Consider the following 22,928-nt stretch of genomic DNA (forward strand, 5'->3'; position numbering starts at 1 on the left):
TAGTCCCTCATTGTATCATCATGTTCATGTGCAGCACTTGATATAGATGTAGAATATGAGACTTGAGAATAAATGACTCCTCTATCAATGTTTTCTATGTCATACTCCGCAAATAACTCAAAAAGAAGGTTCTTAACCTTGTCAATTTCTTTGTTAGCCTTACTACCATGCATTTTATTAAAATAAATGTCAATAACATCAATTTATATCTTGGATCTAAAACAATAGCCAAACTCATGATGTCATGAACGTCACTCCAATATTTATCAAACTTAGCTAACATCTTTGCTGCCATTTTCTTAACCAACTCATCTTCACTTGAAAGCCACTGATTTAATTTTATCTTCAACTGGAAGACCGAAGGAAAATAATGATTAGTCATAGGGTAGGCAGTACCAGAAAGCAACTCAGTAAGTTTATGACAGTAACCCAACTTCTCACAAACAATTTGTGCTACCTCCCAATCCCTATTAGTTGGAGCAGACTGATATTGAGGCTCACAACACAATAAACGAGGAGAAAAATCTTTATAAATCAAGGCAGTTGAAAGCATCAAATATGTAGAGTTCTAACGAGTCCTACAATTAAGTACCAGTTCCTTAGTACTTGCAATATGTGATTGGTGAGATATTTTTTCAAAAATTTATGTTCTTTTTGGCGATTGTGTCAAAAAATATACACTACGTCGAACCTTCTCAATACCATCACCAATTACATTCAAACCCTCTTGAACAACCAAATTTCTAAATATGTGCTACACAACGCACATGCAACAATTTTCCACCTAAAATAAGTGAACTAGCTTGAAGCTTATCCGAAATAAGTTTCATCATGCCATCATTGTTGCTAGCATTATCTACAATTATGGCAGATAACTTCAAATCAATGTTCCAATCAAAAAGACACTCTAAAAGGATTTTAGAAAAAGAATACTTATCATGTGGAGATGGCATACGAATAAACCTAAAAAAAATAAACATAAATATGGCTAACTAAAGAATGCAGAAAGCTGCAAACTAAAATTTGATAGCACCACTATTAAAATCACTACAAAGATAAGTACCAATCCAATTAAAATCAATTTCTTTAGATTTATGCAGGTTGGGCGTGGGGGTCCAATGACCATCACACATAGTATAATATTTAGGTTCAAACTTAAAAGCCCACTACTTGGATTACCATTGAAGATAGCCAACAAACTTAAAAAATATCTCATAACTTGGCTTTCCAAAGTCCAAGAGTCACTTATGTAGTGCGTTATGATTACCATGAATGACCTCTTATTGTTGTTTGCAATCCACCAGTCCGTTGTCATTGCAACTTAACTTGCATTCTTGTCAATTTATACCATAGTCGTCTGCTTCTTTTCATTATAATTTTTTTTGATATCTCGCTTCAATGTGTTTCTTCTTGCTATCTTAAAATTTGGCCGAAGACCATCAGCAAAATCCCGAAACCCAATATGATCAACAATTGCAAGAGGGTACTCATGTAAAATGACCATTCGAGCAAGGTCCCTCCTTGAAGCCTTTTGATCCTCTTCATTAAAAACACTAGGGCTTTGTATCCCTTTACTTCTTGTCCTATTGTGTTGTTTGACAAGAACTTGCTTCCTAACATCTATTGCTTCCCTCGGAGGATTTGCTTCCCTCGAAGCACTTGGACAAATTTTGGTATGTTTTAAATGAGTTGTCCCTAATGTATTTGCTCCAGCCATAAGTCTTCCACAATAGTTGCATTGGGCCTTAACTTTTCCGTCAATGTTCTTTTTCTTCTACTTCCAGCAAACCCAAAACAAAGGATGAATATGCGCATCACTTCCAATTTGGACAATGCCTAAAGTCCAATCGCTATGAATATGCGTCCATATTGTGTTGTTTGACAAGAACTTGCTTCCTAATATCTATTGCTTCCCTCGGAGGATTTGCTTCCCTCGAAGCACTTGGACAACTTTTTGCTATGTTTTAAATGAGTTGTCCCTAATGTATTTGCTCCAGCCATAAGTCTTCCACAGTAGTTGCGTTGGGCCTTAACTTTTCCGTCAATGTTCTTTTTCTTCTACTTCCAGCAAACCCAAAACAAAGGATGAATATGCGCATCACTTCCAATTTGGACAATGCCTAAAGTCCAATCGCTATGATGCGTCCATAAACCACCATTTCCTCCACAACTAACATCATCAAGGTTTATTATAAGCCTCCATTCTAGCAAAAAAAATTTTACCTCTTTAGGGTTCACTCGACTCCTCGTTAGGTACCCTTTTGATGGCTTCCCATTTGAAAGAGACGAAGCTAACAGTAACTGCCAAACGATGCCGTTTTTTAGAGTTGTATTTAATTCTGTCTCTATACGGTGTCGTTTGGTTCAGTAAAGTAGCCGTTATAATTGTGACTCAAACGACAGTGTTTTGACGACAAGCTACGACACCGTTTTGACACCACGAAGCAGTCCAGAATTCTTCCTCTCCGCTGTTCTTCTTCCTCCTTTATGAACTTCCAGATATTTCCATGTAAAGATATATGTACTTTCTCAAATACAGAGTTTAATACTTTTATCTCTACTGGTCTCGTGTGTGTGAGTCCTCCATTTCCATTGATGAACCTTGTTTTCTTTCACCATTCACCACCACCACCAACACCGCTTGCCACTACGAGCTCTTTGGCTATAGCATTGTAAATCATCCACCTTTGTCAACATGCGTATAGACTCGAAGGAGACCCAACAGCAACAAGCTCGTATGTTTTCAAGGGGTGAAGATTGAGGTTGGGTTGAGGAGGTCAAGGTCCCATAGATAAGTGGAGACAGGAACAAAGATCAGGAGAAAAATATTAATGATGAGTGGCAGTGGCACCACATTGAGAGGAACAGAGGGGAGATTAGATAGCCAAAGAATGTGATCAGATGAAGGGTGGCATGCATGGACAATAGGGTGCCGACCATGACTGTTCCTAAAGAGGAAAAGAAGCCATAGATTAAGGCCATTAAGGTCTCGTTTGGTATGCGAGTTTAAACATATGTTTTTAATTTTTAAACAACACGTAATTTCACATGCTTTTTCACCACTCACACGTATTTTTCGAAAACCTAAAAACTATTATTTAAATACACTTACAAAACACGTCCTAAGATTTCTTGCTAAGTTTTCAGGTCCCTAAGTTTTGGTATATTAAATCTTTTGCTAAAATATAAAACACACCTTCTATATTCACCAAAATTTAAGTCTCTAATTTTGTTTCCGTCCATTTAGTTTTATAATTTTGAAGTATATTCAATTAAAACTTTTTCATCAATTTTTGTTAAATGTTGTGGTTAATTTTTTTAATTAAAAATAGTTAATTAAATATTGAAAAGTATTTTTCTAGATTTTTTTTTTCAAAAAATTTGAACAAAAATTGACGAAAATGTCTTAATTGAATAAATATAAAACTTAAAGAATTGAAATAACTGAAAGTAAAGTTAGAGAAATGAAATGAATTTTGAAAAAATTTAGAGAATGAGTTTTGTATTTTAGCATAAAATCTTTGATCTTTCACTCTATTATTTTTATATTTTATTATTATCATTTGTGGGTCTGTAACATGTTTTATATTGTTTGTAATGCAACCGATTCAGTGGCTTTCACCAAAATTGAAGATAGTAGTACTATCGTAGCACTACTTCGTGGTAATGTTTGATTACCTACAAGGGACTCCTTTAAGGTAGTAAATTATTAAGGGTTAAATTTTCATTCATCATAACGCAAGAATTTTAATAAATTACTGATTATCTAAAAAAAACATGATCATTACCTATAATTCTAACATACCCCTTACGTGTAGGGCCCAAATTGCACCATGCAATATCTCACATCATTTTCATTTTTTCAAAATTTTAAACTTTTTTTAAACTCTCAACTTCTTTACTTTTTCAACTTCCTTGATCTAATAATTGGTATCAAAAATTAACTTTTTAACTTTTAAATTGAACCATTGGTATCAAAACTAGATCTCAATCCTCCCCTTAATAAGTAAGGTCTAACACATAGAATTTTAAATATTTTAAATAACAGTAAAACGATAATCAAATTTAAGATCTCTTACTCTAATGCCATGATAATTTACCGATTGTCCTAAAAATTTAAACTATTAGAAAAATGTGATTTGAGGATTCAGTAGCAAGTTTTGAGTGGAAAGCTAAGGTTTTCATTCATCATAAAGGCTTGGGTTGGTTGAGTTCTAAGTAGAGGGTGATCACTTACTAAGAAACCCTAATAACATATAAATCAAATTAAATTGCATGAATGAAAATAATGGAAAGGTCATAAGTGCAAAGGATATCAGGCAGTTATAATAATTGCAACGTGAAACTACTGGATGCTTTAGTACCAAACTTGCCTGACAGAAATGTGAAACTACTGGATTGATCAAAGAATGGTGACTATTGCTTAAACTGTGCTCGCGATATATGTCAAATTGTCACAATGTGAAACTACAATCATATGGAAGACAGCTATAGAACGGCCCCAACCCAAAAGAAACCCATGATGGGTTATATAAATTCATTTAATATGAAAAGGAAAATGTGCTCTATCACAAGCATTTCTCAAATAAAGCCCTTTTCCATAATTAAATGTTCTATGCTGCTAAGTAAAGTGAAGGGTTGCAATAACCAAGGTTCATCAAAATTCATTGATAATTGAGCGGGGAAAAAAAAAAAACACAGGGAAGGGGGGCGGGGGTGGGGGGGTTGATTTAGAATCAGACTCCATATGAGAAGTACCCAATAATATCCCTCTATTGTACATTCTTTCATGGTTCAACCATTGCAGGCCAATTGTATCATCTGCAGATCTGCCACAATTATTGGTACTCGACAAGTACATACAATGGCTTGCCGTTTAAACGTCCACGACCCTGCAACATACAGAAAATTTATATTACAGACATGCTTATAGTTAAATCAGTGATATTTTTTTGGTTTGATGGAGACCCAAAACAAACAAATGACAGTCCACGGAAAGATACAAGAATTACAGAAAGATTATAGATTTATGCTTAATTACATTTTTCCTTGGATATAGTTCAAATAAAGCATAAGAAACTACCCTATGAAAAATCTGTTCTAAAGTAAATGATGCCAAGGAATCATTTTGATATATTTAAACATCATGGTGGCTGCACTAATCCACCATTCAGACATCAATGGTATTATCAACAAGAGAATCAGGAATGTTGCTTGCATTGTATTATTTGGTCTATGTACCAGAACCAATAACATTCAAATAATTTTCACTCATCTTTCTTTCAATCACTTGAGAGAATTAGTTTCCTCTTTGGAGGCATCAACTAAAAATCCAAATCTTACATGCATTCACCACACCAAACACTTAAAAGTAGCTGAGCCCCATTTTTCCAGATTATGAGGTTTTGAAACTTATATAACTCTCTGCCCCAATTAGCTCGTGCAGCTTTTCATTCCTCAAATACTATTTCAGACCAGTAATGTGTGATTGACTAGTGTAATCCAACACCAAAATGCATTTCTTGACATCTCTATTTTACTTCAATCAGAAGTTAACTTTGTGCATAGAAATAATATAGTCATATGTTTTAAGAGGAAACTAGGTAATAGAAGCACTTGGTAACACTGGAAAATACTCCAATTGTTTTACGATTTAATAACTGATAGAACAAAGAGTCAAGACAATAAGCACACCTGTAACTCTGGTAACTCAATGAGGCAGGCACATTCAACGACTTCTGCCCCAACACGTTCTGAGAAACAACACAATTACATCAAAAATTGACTGAGGCAATATGCACAGAGCCATGAATAGCCTCAATGATTAAATCAAATAAAAAGACAAAATCAAGCAATTAATATGATTTTGAGCATGACTATAATTAGTGCACTAAGTTCAACCAAACAAAGTAAGCCAACCACATACCTTATAATCTTAGTAACTTTGAAAATGTAATGGTTTAGAAGACATCAAAATCTATCAATACAACAGGATTAACAATTTATACCAAAGATTTTTCATATTTAGATTAAATGTTGCCCCATGACTAAGCCTGCTTTGCTAGTTCTCCTTTTGTTCTTTTAAGAACACAATTCAGAACCCTTATTGAACCTAACTAACCCTCCATTTATTTCGAAGGGTTAAAAAGTACCAGTTGGTCCAAGAAGACCATTGGCTGTGCTTGCTAGTTTTCTGTTCTGATTAAGTTCTCAATGTCTTAAACCAATTTGAGGCTGAATTAACACTTCATGTCTGTTTGGGAATAGCTAATCTAGCTTTTTTCTGCAAACGTTTTACCGAGAGTGTGCTAAAGAATACTTGTACTTTGAAAAAATTAGGTTTTAAAAAGCTGTACATATAAGTTGGTTTGAGCTTATAAGCTCAAATCAAATGGACACTTAATGTATAATGTATGTCATGCTAGCTTAACATTGTCATTCTGGGGGGTTGTCGCAAAATTTTTACTAAAAAACAAACTGTATTAAGATTTCACAATGCAATCACCTAGTAAGTTCATTGCCGCACAGAGTGTGCCACCTGTGGCAATTAGATCATCAACTACCAAAGCACGTTCACCAGGTTCGACTGCCCCAACATGCATCTCAAGACAATCTCTTCCGTATTCTAAAATGTACTCTTCAGATATAACTTCACCTGCAATTATAGCAAGACAAAATTAGAATGATACTAACAATATATGAATCTATGCAGTAGCCACAACATCTTCAATGTGATATTAGATACTCAAAATCCGAAAAGATTTTAAGACAAGTCTTGGATAAGCCCTAAATACGTTTAGGAAGAGCTATGTCAGATTATTATTCATCCAATATTCTGAGCAGCAGCAGAACATCTGATTAATCCAAGGAACACACAACTATACTAACAGAAATTGTAAATTATTGAAGCACTAGAAATACCATCATGGCCAGGCCCCAAAGAAAGAAGGGGTGGGGGGGGGGGGGGGATACCAATAGTAGATGGACCAGGACTGGACAATGGGAACAGGAATAATTATATTGTGCATAAAAGAACTAGACAACAAAACAACCAAATGAACAAAGAATAGTATTAAATATCAAAGATAATAATATTGCTCCATAACAAGGCAACTATGAGCAATGCAGTCAAGTCTTCCCTCTAGCAACCAGGGTCCAAGATCTTCAGCACTATTCGTCATCATCAATAGGAGAATATGCAATTAGAGAAACCCAAAATATTTTTAAATGGCAATTTAAAAAACCCAGAGCAAATTACATTACAGCTTCCCTCACAAGTTGATTGCACTTGATTACAAGATGCTATGGAATCAGTAAGCACATAGATTTCATGTGTCACAATTTATAGAAAACTCCACTCTGCAGTTTCAGCATACTATGCTAGATCTACAGAAAGTTTGGACCCTCAACAATTTGAAATTGAGTAATGCTAAAAACACAAATTTTTTCACACCTTGTTAAGCTGTCAAGTTGTGATTGAAGCAACATCACTTTCACATGAGTCCATTACTAATACCACTTTTATTATGCACCAATCACAACAGGCCTAGTAACAGTTGTGAAAAATTGTGTTCTTAGACTTACTGTCTAAAATCAGGGAAATATATTATGGAAGCTTCAAAATCACAAAAGACCAAACCACAGGTTCAAGAATCACAAAAACAAGCAGATTATGAGAAAGCAACATCATAAACGTTTCTAGAAAAGAGCCATGCATTGAATCAAAATAGTAGACTGAGAACCAAGAATGTATGAAAAGAGAATAATTGTGTCAAACATATGTAAAAATGAGGAGACTTTTTGGGAAATATTAAAATGGAGAATTAATGCACGCAAAAGAAGAGATGCAGGAAATTACAATGGCAAGATGAAAATTACCAGGCAGCTTCCTTGGTTTTCTCAAGGGAACAAACTTTGCGCCTATGGCCAAAGCAATAGGAGGACCAAATATAAAACCCCTGGCTTCTATTCCTGCACAAAGAAAAAGGCAAAAAAAAAAAAAGGCACCCTCATATCTCAAAACATGTTTCTAGGGATAAGCTGGTCCAGACTAGTTTAATTTTAAATATAAAATCAGATAGTTACAATAATTTACAGAGCAGCAATATCAACACTCTTCGTAACTAATGTTAGAAAAAATGCATAAAAATGAATTGGTGATTAAGAAATACTTCAGAAAACTGAACAAAAGAAAACACTTTATCCATTATCTATAACAATATAAAAATGGAAGCTTTACACAGCACTAAGAAACTGGAGATAACAAAAGAAAGATGAATCATACATTGTGAGTCCAGATAATGTATATAAAACAAACAAATCAACGCTTTTGTACTGCACTAAGGGATATATAATACCAAAAAAAAATATCTTTCCAACCTGCCAAGAAAAGCAATGAGATTAAATGTTGAAACAACATTAATTTACAAAATCAGAAGTAATCTACCATTAAATTAGTACCATCCCTGAATGGTAACACTTTCTCAACCATATATGATCATTAAAAATTATCTTCCAGAGTAGGCTAAAAAGAAATAACTTAAGAAGAACCCTTTTTCAAAATTGGTTCTAGACATGGCTATGGCCAAGACTTGAATCCCACATCCTTACAGATCCATAAACACGTTTCAGTAAGTACAATGCCACGCTAGGTACAATAATAGCAAATAAATATTGAGATGTAAACACTTAGCTCAACCATATATGATCATTAAAATTAATCTTCCAGTGTAGGTTAAACAGAAATAACTTGACACGAACCAACTTAAAATGGGGTGTAACCTACATGACTGCTCCGTCAGCTGACCATAATAAAACTCCTCAGGCATAATTAATCAAAAATCTACCACCCGCCTGAAAAGTGCTGATGATTCCAACAGGGTTGGATTGTTGACATAATGATCAAGGTTTACATGTTTTCCTTGCAATCAAACAGGAATGAGAATCATGAAATGAATTTAACATTATCTTATGAACTAAGACCTATTAAAAAAATTTCAGTCCAACTGTCTGTCAACTAAACAATCTCCTGTAATATCAATTATGTAGGAGAAATTTTAATGAATAGTGTAACACTTGAACCCAAGCAAAAACCTTCAATTACTAATGGTGCACCACTGACAATCTTGTATGAGGTTGACAACAGGTTATGGTAATTGTTGAAATCCATACACACACATGAAGTCTCATCAATGGTGAAGACAATTCTTCAATGGAAGAGAGAAAATCATATCTGTATGTATATTGAGTAAGTGTGTTATGTACAATAATCAAGCTCTGCCTCTTATATATGAAGAGCAGAGACGGGAAAAGTAAAACAAAATTGTCTAACTGATAGCTGTCATCATACTCTAACTCAACTATACAGAAAAAATACTTGGAGTCTAACCTCTAATATATACATAAACGACTTGTAGCATATGCTCACATACAAACTCTAACAGTAATTAACTCACACGGTCGACTAGGTCATGGAAGTTGAACCATTACAAGTCCCATGAGAAACTCAATTCTAATGGTAGACGCGATGTGTATTTTCTAATGGAAGTTGAACCGTTACAAGTCCCATGTTGTATATGCTAAAGAGGATGTGGAAGAGGAAGCACAGAATAGGAGCACCAAGAACAGGAGAATTACGTGGTTCAGCCTTATCAACCTACGTCTATGGAGAAAACCCTTAAAGGCTACATCTTTATTATGTAAGAGTGTAGTACAAAACCTATGCTATAATAAATCATAACATGAGTATATATAAACAACTAAACCCTAGACTACTAGTACAAGCAGTAGTGACATTGTTTTCAATTTGTGAAATTCCTCCTAGGATACGATTTTTCCACAATTACTCTACCTAGGAAACAATACTCTCCAATCACAGGAGAGTCAGCTTGGAAATAACAATTATCAAAAAAATTGTTGAAAATTTAGAAGACTTTAACACTAGTTAAGGAAATTGAAAAAGGATACTGACAGAGACTCGTGAGCAGTGTTAAAATGTCAAAAGTTGCATTGGAAAAAGTTATTGAAACAGGCACACATCTCGGCAATGATTACACATAAGATCACAACATGATGTCAAATGTAAAGATTTCAAGCTAAGGACAGGATCTTGGACTTATATCACAACTGAGTGCAAGATACCGTTGTGACGCACTCAACAAACTAAGTCTTATAATAATCATTCAATCAAAATCTATCCACAAAACAAATACTATCAGTTATCAACTACAATGACAATGGAAAAGAAGGTAATAATCTTTTATCTTTTACAGGAAAAAACTGTATCTTATTCATGTGAGACTGAATTTTGTAATAGAAGATTCCATAAAGGTTCCCATAAATACAGGACAAAGAAGACAGCAAAAGTCCACATAAGCACACTAGAAAACAGATTCTAATGCCCACAGATGTGGACAAAACACATGAAATAAATATGAACCAAACAACTTTTAAATCACAAATAATAAATGAGTTATAATAAATTGAGAAAACAAGGCCCTATAAATATTGAGATCGAATAACTTTTTACCACTCCCCACAAGTCTGTGAAAGTAGATTGTAAAGAATTCTCTGTGAGGAATAAATGCATTACAGTACGTTGTGTCTGGAGTTCAAAAAGATGTTGCCATTAGATTCTTTTCAACTTTCATCAATAGTCAATACTTTCCTAATGTGTAGCACAGAATATCAGTAAACTCACGGTTATTATCACAGAAAGGGTTATAGAACATACAGGGGTCACAAATAGACAAACAATCAACGATTTACTAGCTGAAGAAAAAAAAACCAACAACAAAAAAACTAAGAAAATTACAAATAATAATAATAATAATATTACCAAAAAAATAAAAACAAAACCCATTGCAGTAAACTCAATAATTCATCCTCTGAAATCAACAATGCCACTCAATGACTCAAATATTTTAAAAAAAAAATTCAAAAAAAATAATAATAATAAAGATTGACAGAGAGAGGGAGAAAGAGAATAAATGTGGCATTGAATAGAACCAAGTCAATTAACAGTGAAATGTGAAATCCACATTAGAACGGAGCCAAAAGACCAGCCCAATTGAAACTCTCATCAGCCGGGTCCACATTTTAACAAGGTGGGCATCCATCATCAACCACCATCCATGCAAATTGGATCAGAGCACATGCTCAGAGAGAGAGAGAGAGAAAATGTGAGCCGCTAAAGAAAAAACTTCAGGGGGAGTAATCAATGGCACACCCCACTACCAAAGCTCATAGTCAAACAAAAAATGACTCCCTCAAAAATCCACAGTCACTTCCATTCCATAATGTCCTCTAAAAGCATTCAAAAAGACAACCAGAAACTTATGCAACATAGAGAGAGAGAGAGAGAGCATTTTCTGCATCACTAGAACTACTTTCTCATTAGCATGGACCCCACCACCTTCAAGCCAATCACAGTTATAGAAAAGTTCTCCCCCAAAAAAATAGCTTTTGATCAAAATCCTAACCCCACAAAAATTAATAAATCTTTTAAGAGCCCCAAAGCAAAAGGAAAAAAAAAACTATATTTTTCACTGGTTTACCTGCAACAACTGAAATGTTTTTGCCTTTGTATCTCTCAACGAACAAATCAATTGTGTCCTTGAAGGCTTTGGGATCCAGTAATAGAGTTGTGATGTCTTGGAACATGATACCTGCCATTTTGGCCAATTTAATAACAAATGTGAAACCAAAAACAAAAACTAGAATAGAAGCAGAACATGAATACAAACAAACCCTTTATATGGTAGCCAGCAAATTTGAGTTAAAGAAACGAAATTAAAAGAAATGTAAACTTAAGGGATAAACCAAAAAAGAAAGAAGAAAAAAAAAAAAAAAAACTTTGAACCTTGCTGACTCATGGGCCATTGGTTCTTCAAAGATAAAAAAAAAAAAAAAAGCTGGAAACCCACTTCAATCAAGCCAAAAAGTTATACAACCTGTAGCTTAGTTGAGTTTTTTTTCGTTTGGTGGGGTTGTAAAATATGAAAAAAAAAAAATCTTCAACATACTTTCATTTCCCACGTTTTCTCAGCAAGAAAACAGAGAAAAGAAAACGAACCTGGTTTTGGAAAATTGGGGACGACCCGAATCTTAGTTTTGATGCCTTGGATACGAGGATCTTCGTCTCTGTAAGCCGACATTATCGTATCTAAGTCACAGACACAAAGCTCACAAGTAACGCTTAAAAAAAAAAACTCTCTCTGTCTCTCTCTCTTCTGTTTCCTTTCTTTGTCTTCCTCACAGTCGAAACAGCTGAGAAGCTAAAAAGCACTTCCAGCAGTGACGAAGTAATAAACGAAAGAGACAGACAGAGAGGTATTTATAACGATGGAGAAAGTGATTTGGTGGGAGGGGCTCTCTGCACAAGAATATATGTGTGAGAGAGAGAAAATCTTTTCGATATACAAGAAAGAGAGGGATCGTAAAAGTTAATAAAATACAAAAAGAGGTATCACGAGGTCCCTATTACTCTTAACTCACTTCCTCACTCTTTATATTTTTCTCCAATGTTTTTTCAATTTTTTTTAAAATTAAAGTAATATTTTTTACGTAGTTTTATTATTAATTAGTAAGTAATTATTATTTTTTGAAAACAGAATCTTATAATTCAACTTTTACTTTTTATATATATATATATATATGCCTAAGTATGAAATTTGATAATAATAATAATAACTATTAGGTAATTATTGTGATTGTATTTAACGAGAAATTCAAACCATTTCAATATATATTACCTTTAAAAAATGTTTTATGTATATTACTAGTCAATAATTTGCGATAAAATTTTAACATAATATGATACTTTTGTCTAAAATATAATTTGATAATTATTAATAAACATTTATTATGATTGTATATACAATTTGTATATGGAACTATATATTTTAATATTAGCTATTTTTTATGATTGTGTTTCTTCATAGAATCATATATTCTACTATTTACTATATATATAGAAAAATATATATTGTCTCAAGATTCTAATAATGTTCAAATATAAAATAAAGTTTAAATATATATTAAAATAACATGTGAAATTGTGAGGTTTCAAAAATTTATGTAGAATAATATCATAATGTCAATCAAAAGTTAAATGCCTTCAGTGTTATATATATATTCTTTCATTTATCATTTTTTCCTTGAATATAATTTTTTTTGAGAGATCCTTGAGTATAAAATTAATAATTATGGTAGCTATTAATATACATTTATTAATAATTATAATAACTATTAATATGCATTTAAAATGATTATATCATTCCGCTCAAAAAATAAAAAAGATTATATCCTTTAAAGGCAATTAACATGTCAATATGGTTTAAATATAGTATAAAATGTAAATTCAATTTATATAAAAATTGATATTAAAAGAATGGTATGGAAAGTTATGAAAACTCAAAACTTAAATGATAACATATTACAAACTCAACCAAAAGTTAAACGTTTTCAATTTATATATATATATATATATATATATATATATATATATATATATATATATATATATATATATATATATATATACACATATATACATGGACTGGGCTCAAATTACACTTGGTGTAACTCTAATTAAGAACTAAGTAATGTTACATCACCTAATAATTTGTTATTGAATTCATATTTTGAAAATTCAACTGTTGAATTACATGTTTATATGTTCTTAACATGCATACCAATTTTCACGCTAATCGAATATAATTTACCATTCGATCCATAAACTCGTCTTTTATATATTATTTTAAATTACAAAAACTTGAATTCAAACAATTGATTGATAACATAACTATTGATTTTTGGTGATCTTCAAATTGTGTAAGCATAAAGAATATATAAAGATAATGTAATCCAGCCATAGATTTATCGAAATTCTCATATAATTAAAAAAATATTGAGCGGTGTAACATTGCTTGGTAACCCATGCAATGCACTAAATTTTTTTAAAGAAAATATGATTTTATCAATTTTTTTATTTTGTATATAAAATATGAAATTTGTTAATGGATTCTCTGTGGGTATTAGCATATAAAATATTTTTTTTCTTTTTTCTTTTTTCTTAAATAAAAAATTATGGTAGTTATTAATATGCATTTATTATGATTAAATATCTATTACTATATCATTTAAAAGCAATAAACATAACAATATGGTATAAAATCTAAACTCAATTCAAAAATTGATATTAAAAAAATGACATGTAAAGTTGTGAAACCTCAAAACTTAGGTGATAACATATTATGAAGTCAACCAAAAGTTAAACATCTTCGATTATATATATATATATATATATATGTGTGTGTGTGTGTATGTATGTATGTATGTATGTATGTATTAATTATTGACTAGTTAGCAACCCGTGTAATGCATTGAAATTTTTAATAAACTATGATTTTATCGATTTTCTCTCTCTTTTATTTTGTATATAAAATATGAAATTTGATAAGGGAAAAGTTAATGGATGCTCTGAGGGTATTAGTATATAACGTATTTTTTATTTTTTTTTTCTTAAATAAAAATTAATAATTATGGTAGTTATTAATATGCATTTATAAATAATTATGATAGCTATTAATATGCACTTATTATGATTAACTGTCTATTACTATATCATTTAAGGACAATAAACATGACAACATGGTTTAAATATAGTATAAAATATAAACTTAATTAAAAAAATTTGTTTGAGGGGGAGTTTAATTTTTTTTAATTTGAGAAACACACACACACACACACACACACACACACACACACACATATATATATATATGAGGAGGGAGATAAGATAAGGGAATACACTCACACGCCAAAACCAAAACTGCATACTGCGATTAGTATCGCGGAGCAAGTGATAAACTCCTTCTCAATATCACACCTTACCGATGTGGGATGACTCGACAATAGTGAGTATCTTTTTTTATTTAAGAAACACACACACACACACACACACATATAGGGGAAGAGGAATGAGATAAGAGAATACACTCATATGCCAACACCAAAACTGCATACAGCAGTTAGTGTCGCGAAACAAGTGATAAACCCTAATTGCCATATAATTTAAAATTTGATACTACAAGAATGACATATAAAGTTGTGAGACCTCAAAACTTAGATGATAACACATTATGAAGTCAACCAAAATTTAAACGACTTTGATATTATGTATGTATGTATGTATATTATAGACTAATTAGTAATCCGAACAATGCACTAAATTTTTAATAAAACATTATTTTTATCGATTTTCTCTCTCTTTCATTTTGTATATAAAACATAAAATTTGATAAGGGAAAATTTAATAGATGTTCTATGGGCATTGGTTTGTGAAATATCTTTAGAAAATTTTATTAGAAAAAAATTAAATTTTTTTATGATCTTTATATTTCCTATGAAAGTGATGCTAATTTTTTTTTTAAATTGTTTATTAACAATTGTCCTAAGGACATCCATTAATACGACTCATTTGATCATTATGATAAGTATTAATTTACATTTATTATGATTTTTTTTTATATGAAATATTAAATAGGAAAGTCATATATATATATATATATATATATATAGAGAGAGAGAGAGAGAGAGAGAGAGAGAGAGAGAGAGTCACCACTAGAGAGGGCGATGGAAATTGGTGATTGGCCAAACTTGAAAAGATTGCCATGGTGACTTGTCGGACCTAGAGAGAGAAGATATGAGTATTGATGATGATTAATTGAGTGGGGCACTCCCTATTAGTTAATATGTGAGTGAAATATTGATGTGGCAAGTTAGGAATGGAGGGTGTAAAATATGGGGGGTTCTACACCACATTATTAATGAATTAAAACTCTTACATATAGGGTTTGTTTGGGATTCGCTTATTTTGCTGAAACTGAAAACTTTTTGTTGAAAGTACTATAGATAAAGGTAAAAGTTAGCTGAAATAGTACAGTAAGACCCATGGATAGTAGTAAAAATAAGTTAAATAGTAAAATAAGCTGGCTTTTTAAGTTGGAGCCAAACGCACATATAGCCTACAATCTTTGCTTTTATTTGTGAAGGTGTCCATTTTTCAGGTTTTATTTATTTTTTGTTTGATTTTATTGTTGTTGTCATTGTTAGAAGCAAACATACACAATGAGGAAGATGATGAGATTCTAATACAAAGGCACATCACAAATGGTAAATTGCTAACTCCACAAAGTCACACGTCACACAACTCACAGCCCAAATTACAAGTTTGGGGCACAAGGGCTAGTTAGGGAAAGTCAATAACTTAATCGCGTTTTTCTTTATGGACCATGCCAATGAAAATGTAGTCACATCTTCAAAAGAATTGGAATTTCTAGATTTATTCGTAATACACACGGATTTATAGTGGGATGGACTAGGATATAGAATATACAGTCTTAGAGAATTCTCATCAAAGAATGCAAAAATGCTAAATCTTAAATTTTAGAATTTGAAACCCAAAAAAACCACTCCATCAAAACTTGCATATGCTAAAAGATTTGCCATCTTGCTACAGTGCACTCTCATTTTTGAGAGCACACTGTAGCAAGATGTTATAACATTTTATTAATTTATTTATTCTCTCTCCAGCTCTCTGTCTCTCCGTCTACCATATCTCTCTCTACACTCTGGTTCTCTCTGTAGTCCTCACTCCCTCTCTCTCTCTTTCTCATTCAAAACTTGCCACCAGAGTTGGGTTGGATCGATTTGCATGGAGATCGACTTGGTGGTGTGGTTGAGATCATACATTTGAGATCGGCTTAGTGGCGAGAAGAACGGCGTGATGGCGTGAGATCGGCGTGGAGGAGATCAGTGTGGAGACCGGTGTGGAGATCGGCGTGTTGTGTGTTTTCTTGTGGTTGTTGTGACCAGTGTCTTGTGGTTCTTATTGTGATCAGAGCTGTGGCTGTAATGTTTGGTGGGTGTTTGGTCCATCTGGGTATGGGTGGTGGGTTTTTATTCTGGTTTTGGTTCAGATTTGATTCTCGCCATGGCTGTGGCTGTAGCGTTTGGCCATGGGTGTGGTTTTAGTGATGGGTTTTTGGCCGTGGATGGTGATGGGTCAGGGGTTTGGTTGGGTTAAGTTAGGTATGGGTGGTGGTGGGTTTTGGTTGGGGTTGAGATCAAGGTGGGTGGGTGGTGGGTTTTGTGGTGGCTGTTGTGGCTGTTAGTGGTGGCTGACAGTGGCTAGCCGTGGGTGTGGCTGTGACTAGGGTTGCTTGGACGGAGAAGAAATTGGTAGGTTTCATAAGAGAAAAAGAGAGACGCAGTGGTAAAATAAAAATAATATTATGTAAATGAAGTTGTAAAAAAAATAGAATGTTCGATGTTGGTTGTATTGTAAAGTGGTATATTAAAATTGATAAAGTAGGATTTTGAGATGTTAAATGTTAAATTATTTGCAATCTTTAATGAGAATGCTCTTATAGTCATATAATGGAATCTATCTAGAAGATTGATGAATATTTTTCAAAATTTCTCAATCTCTTTAATAAAAATATTTGGCAACTTTTTTTCCAACATTCACAATTTTAATTTTTTAATTTTTTTGATGAACGGAAATACTTTTTCAACATTCTTAATTATAGAAATAGAAGATGGTCTATTACATAGTCTATGACATCAAATATTGACTTAATCTTGCTTCGAAATATGGTGTATTGACAGTGCTGTTCCAATAAATTGAAAAGGCATTCAGCAAAAAAATAAATTGAAAAGTCATGTGAATGTTGCTACAGACCTACACTGTTGCTCACTGCGAATGACTGATTATCGAATGTTTCTAACGTAGCAGAGCCATTAACACTAAAAATTTATGAAAAAAATCAACGGATGTTCTGAGAGTGTTAGTTAGATATATAGTTTTTTAAAAAAATTTATGAAAAAAAAAAATAGTAACTAAATTTTTTTTACGGTTTTATATATTTTCATAAAAATATTGTCAAAATTTTTTTAAAATAAGTTATTAATAATATTTATAGTCCCCTCTCAAATTTCCTAAAAGAATCCCCACCTAAGAGAATTTACGTCCGGTTATAGAAAATGAATATAAATGCATTTTAGACGATACTATAGCACAAAATCTCCAAAAACACACCTACATCCAGTTGTACATCACTGTTCAAATTTTGCATGTCATTCTTTTCTATTTTTTATTCTTCTCCCTCTCATAAAGTAACATTATTTTAATGGGATGTAGGACAAAATAGATAAGAACCTATATATGTTTACATTGTACTTGCCATGTAAATGCTCTAACTCATAAGGTATAATCGTGCAATGTAAATGTATGGGTTTTCCAATACATAAAGTAGCTTTGGTGATGTAAAATGCTTTTTTTTTTTTTTTTGGCATTTCCAAATGTGAATGCTCCAGCTGATAAGTACAATCTCTCTCTCTCTCTCTCTCTCTCTCTCTCTCTCTATATATATATATATATATATATATATATATATATATTATTTTGATAAGACTCATTCTCCAACCAACACTAGAGTCCTAATTGTTAGTCTGGGTGTATTCCAAAGACTTTTGACTTTTTATTGTGAATCTCATTTTGATTTGGAATGTTTTTGTGTTTATAAATCATTGTGAACTTCCTATGATATATTAAGATATGGAGTGTGTGGGATAGGATTATAAGCTAGTTATTTTTTATTTTATTTTATTTTTATGTATAACTTTTTTAAAAAAAATTCAAATTTTCAAAGTACAAGTATACTTAAGTATATTTTTAACAAAAATTTAAATAAAAAATTCTCAAATGGACACTCAGTGTAGACGTGAGTGTTATCTATATCACACACACACCTTGTCTCGTCTTGCCTTGCGCATGTGGGTTTAGATAAGTTTTACTTTGAACATTTTTTTTCCCTCTATGTTTCAACCTATTTGAGCTTTTAAGAGCTATTTGTGGCCGTTGAACCAGCCTATTAGAAATTAACTTCCTTTGTAAGCTAAGTTATTACCTTATTGTTGTTTGAACAACTCAATAGCTTGTTTAACAAACCATAAAACCTTCCCATTAGTTGTAATTGCACTCTATCTTGGTCAAAACTCTTTATGCTTTCAATACACATATCAAATTATGTGTCAGTCAGATATTATTTACTAAATTATTTAGCCTATGAATGTAAAAATTGTCAATTTGCCAAAAAAATTACTCTTCCTTTCTCTCTATTAAAATTATAAAGACAAAATTTAGTTACAAAATTGGTTGTAGTCTAAGGCTACAACCTTACCCAATAAAATAAACATTATTATATAATTTGAAAATCTAACCGTTGAATACATATATATAATATATTGATAATATCAAAAAAGATATACATATATTCATGTGTATATATTTTTTTGACAGAATATTCATATGTATTTTTAAAGAGAGGTGCTACGTCCACAATATTTTCACAATAAATCATATGTAATTAATTGTTATTAATTCATATACTCACATATATACGAAGCTACAAATATATATATATATATATATATATATATATATATATATATATATATATATATATATATATATTGTGTATGTACATAAGACACATCCATCATTTATTACTAGCCTCATCACATGTGTTTCACGCGTGCGATGAGGCTTTCTTCTTTAGCAAAAAAAAAAAACTTTGTATTTTTATTTTATATATATATATAATTTTTATTTTGAGAATCTAATTTATAAGTAGATAAAGTAATTTGAAAATTAACAGAAGAGTGGTCCTATTTTTTAGGCAATGTTTTAGTGGGAGTTAGAGTTACATTTTTACCAGATTGTCCTTTAGTTTTGTCTCTACTTAAACATAGGGGTGTAAAAGCATTTTTGAACTAAAAAATGAGGAATTCAAACAGGAAAAACCCCTTAAATAATAGTATAGATTATAATAATATATCTATACTATTATTAAGGGGCTTTCTCTGTTTGGATTCCTCATTTTTTTTGTTCAAAAATGCTCATATATCCCTATGTTTAAGTAGAGACAAAACTAAAGGACAATCAGGTAAAAATATAGCTCCAATTTCTACTAAAATATTGCCTAAAAAAATATGGCCACTCTCCTGCAGATTTTCAAATTTCTTTATCTACTTATAAATTAAATTCTTAAAATAAAAATTATATATATAAAATAAAAACACAATTTTTTTTGGATACAAAATAGGACCACAAAAAAAAAAAAAAAGCCTTCTCACATGCGCTTTGTGCGATGAGGCTAGTTATCTATACTATTATTTAAAAGACTTTTCCTATTTGGATTCCTCATTTTTTAGTTCAAAAATGCTTTTATACCCCTATTTTTAAGTAGAGATAAAACTAAAGGACAATTAGGTAAAAATTTAACTCTAACTCTCACTAAAATATTGCCTAAAAAATATGACTACTTTTCTCTAAATTTTCAAATTACTTTATCCACTTATAAATTAAATTTTCAAAATAAAAATTATATATATAAAATAAAAAAAACACAGTTTTTTTCTACACAATAGAACCACTAAAAAAAAAATCTCATTGCATGCACTTTGCGCGTGTGATGAAGCTAGAGTTACCTGTAGGCCGTACCACAACATATGATATAACTAATTTTTCCGTCTATCTAGTCCTATAATTTAAAAAAAAAAAAAACAAAAACAAAAAACAAGAACTTTTAAAATAAGTTAAAACAGGTTTATCTCAAACTCTATTTTTTTTTTTTTGTTGAGAAACTCAAACTCTATTATTTGAAAAGACAAAAGGTGTCCAATAAACAAATATTTTTACTTTAGTTTCTAATCTTTAGATTAAGAAGAGTGTAGAGGCCTCATTCAATTGAACAACCCCCTCACATTGATAGACAAGTGGATACACAAATTGGGTTTCAAACAAAATGAGCTTATCGAAATGAGTTGGCTTGAATTGTTTTTATTTAATTTTGGGTAGACAAGCTAGTTGGAGTTCCAGTAGAGACTCTTCTTAAAAGGGTTAGTAAAGCCAAGAACATTTTTCAAAGTGTAAATCTACTACATCTTTTTTTTTTTAAGAAACAATCTACTACATTTACACGCAATAATTTTATTTAATTTTTGGGTAGACAAGCTAGTTGGAATTCCAGTAGAGACTCTGCTTAAAAGGGCGAGTAAGCCAAGAACGTTTTTGAAGTGTAACAATCAATTGCAGTACAGACTCTTCTTATTATATGCAATAATCAATTTCATAGACCCGATTGAAAGCCATATAGAAATCCGTGATTGAACAATCTCTGATTTAGCGTGATTTGATTTTTTTTTTTCTTGATGAGGGTGGTTTATATGTATAGTTCAGTTAATGAATAGTAAATTTGAACGCTAGATGTATTAGTGCAAATAAATTATTACACAAAAAAAATTGAGCTTTTTACATATTTGGAAGGCAAAACTTTTTATTTTACATTTTATATATAAATTATTACATAAATTCTTCTTTCTATTTTTTCAATGAGAGAAATATCATAATGTTTATATATATATACATATACACACACTAAAAGGGGGATTTTGGATAGGGCTCTCCCCCTAGCTCCAAGCTTTCAATCTCAACTAGTATTTTGGATAAGAAAATTTTCAACGTCTTTATCTAATAATAAAGAACAATCATTATAAAACTTTTGAATTAAAAATAATAATAAACAAACGCATGCACGGAGAGACAAAAACCAAGTGGCTTTTTCCATCTTCTACAACTTGTTATAATTTAGCATTTTTCCTTATCAAATCAATGCCACCCCCACCCATTAGAATTCAACACAAGGACACATATCTACAAGTTTCTAAAACATATCATGTATAAGCTCATAAATTTATATATCAGTGCCACCTAGAGATTAGAGAGTAAATAAAATTGTAGTAAGAACATTATTGAAGGTAATTTAATGAAATACAGAGGTACCATGCAATAGTTGTAAACCATTTATAGATTAAATTTGCTTGAAGTTTTCATACATAAGCATCACAGCTATGCCTCTAAACTCATATAGTAATTTCAAAGACTACTAGACACACACAAACACACAAATAAAAAGAGCAATTAATTAAAGAGTTTTTCTATCAAAAAGGTGGGGCAGCAAAGAAAAGATACATTCCAACGGCCCAATAATAAATTACTTCTTCTGAAATTCATAGCAAGCATATATAACATTTGATTCGTTATATATGGCTATTAATTATATGTTTGATATCTTAAGTCTCAACAGCTTGGGTGGTTCGGTAGTCTAATTCAGTCCATATGATAAACGAATTTTCGACATCCAACTCCAATTCTCTCTTTCTATTTTTTTTTTCTATTTATTTGTTTTACATCAAAGGTATTTTTTTTTCTTCTATTTATTTATTTTACATCAAAGGCGAGAGAGAGATTTGAACCTAATTTCTTACTATGAAAGAATTAAGAAATGTCAAGGCTTTCGAGAACTCCAATCTAATATTTTTAAGGAGCAATGCCATTATTTTATTTCCTTTCTAAACAATTCGATACATTCCAAATCATTTTTGGAGCTCTTGTTTTTTCTAACCTATCAAAAAGTAAAGGAAAATTAAGGAGGCTTTGTGTGTGTCTATATATATATATATATTTTGTTGTGAATCGAGGCTTTGTAAACATAATAGTTCTATATGTTTTTCACCTAAAAAACATAAGGTTTTGGAGCCTACAATAAATCCAATGAACTGCAAGCAACTACGAATTAAACAAGCTTTCGCTTTTGGTCGTTGCATATCGTTCTCTATGTTACAGGTTCTTTTAAGCTGGACAATATGGAAGATAGTGGCATTCCTCCGTTTTTTTTTTTATTGAGATAAAAGATAGGAACCACCTTGTACCACAATCACATTGAAATCAAAGAAAATGAAGCAATACAACTGTAATAAGTAGTAAAAACAAATCTGTGGTGTCATGTTTCAGAGTGTCA

General features: G+C 31.5%; 1 protein-coding gene across 1 annotated transcript; it reads right to left on the minus strand.

The window, feature by feature from the left end:
• Positions 1-4,497: 4,497 nt before the first annotated feature.
• On the minus strand, positions 4,498-12,420 carry LOC142612869 (adenine phosphoribosyltransferase 3-like). The gene is made up of 6 exons (XM_075785044.1): positions 12,074-12,420; positions 11,556-11,666; positions 7,879-7,971; positions 6,506-6,655; positions 5,695-5,753; positions 4,498-4,892 (listed from the first exon to the last, which is right to left on the minus strand). The coding sequence occupies exons 1-6, from the start codon at positions 12,153-12,155 to the stop codon at positions 4,839-4,841; spliced, it is 549 nt and encodes a 182-aa protein (XP_075641159.1). The 5' UTR covers positions 12,156-12,420; the 3' UTR covers positions 4,498-4,838.
• Positions 12,421-22,928: the final 10,508 nt, after the last annotated feature.

The sequence above is a fragment of the Castanea sativa genome, chromosome 10, assembly GCF_040712315.1.
Source record: "Castanea sativa cultivar Marrone di Chiusa Pesio chromosome 10, ASM4071231v1".
NCBI lineage: Eukaryota > Viridiplantae > Streptophyta > Magnoliopsida > Fagales > Fagaceae > Castanea > Castanea sativa.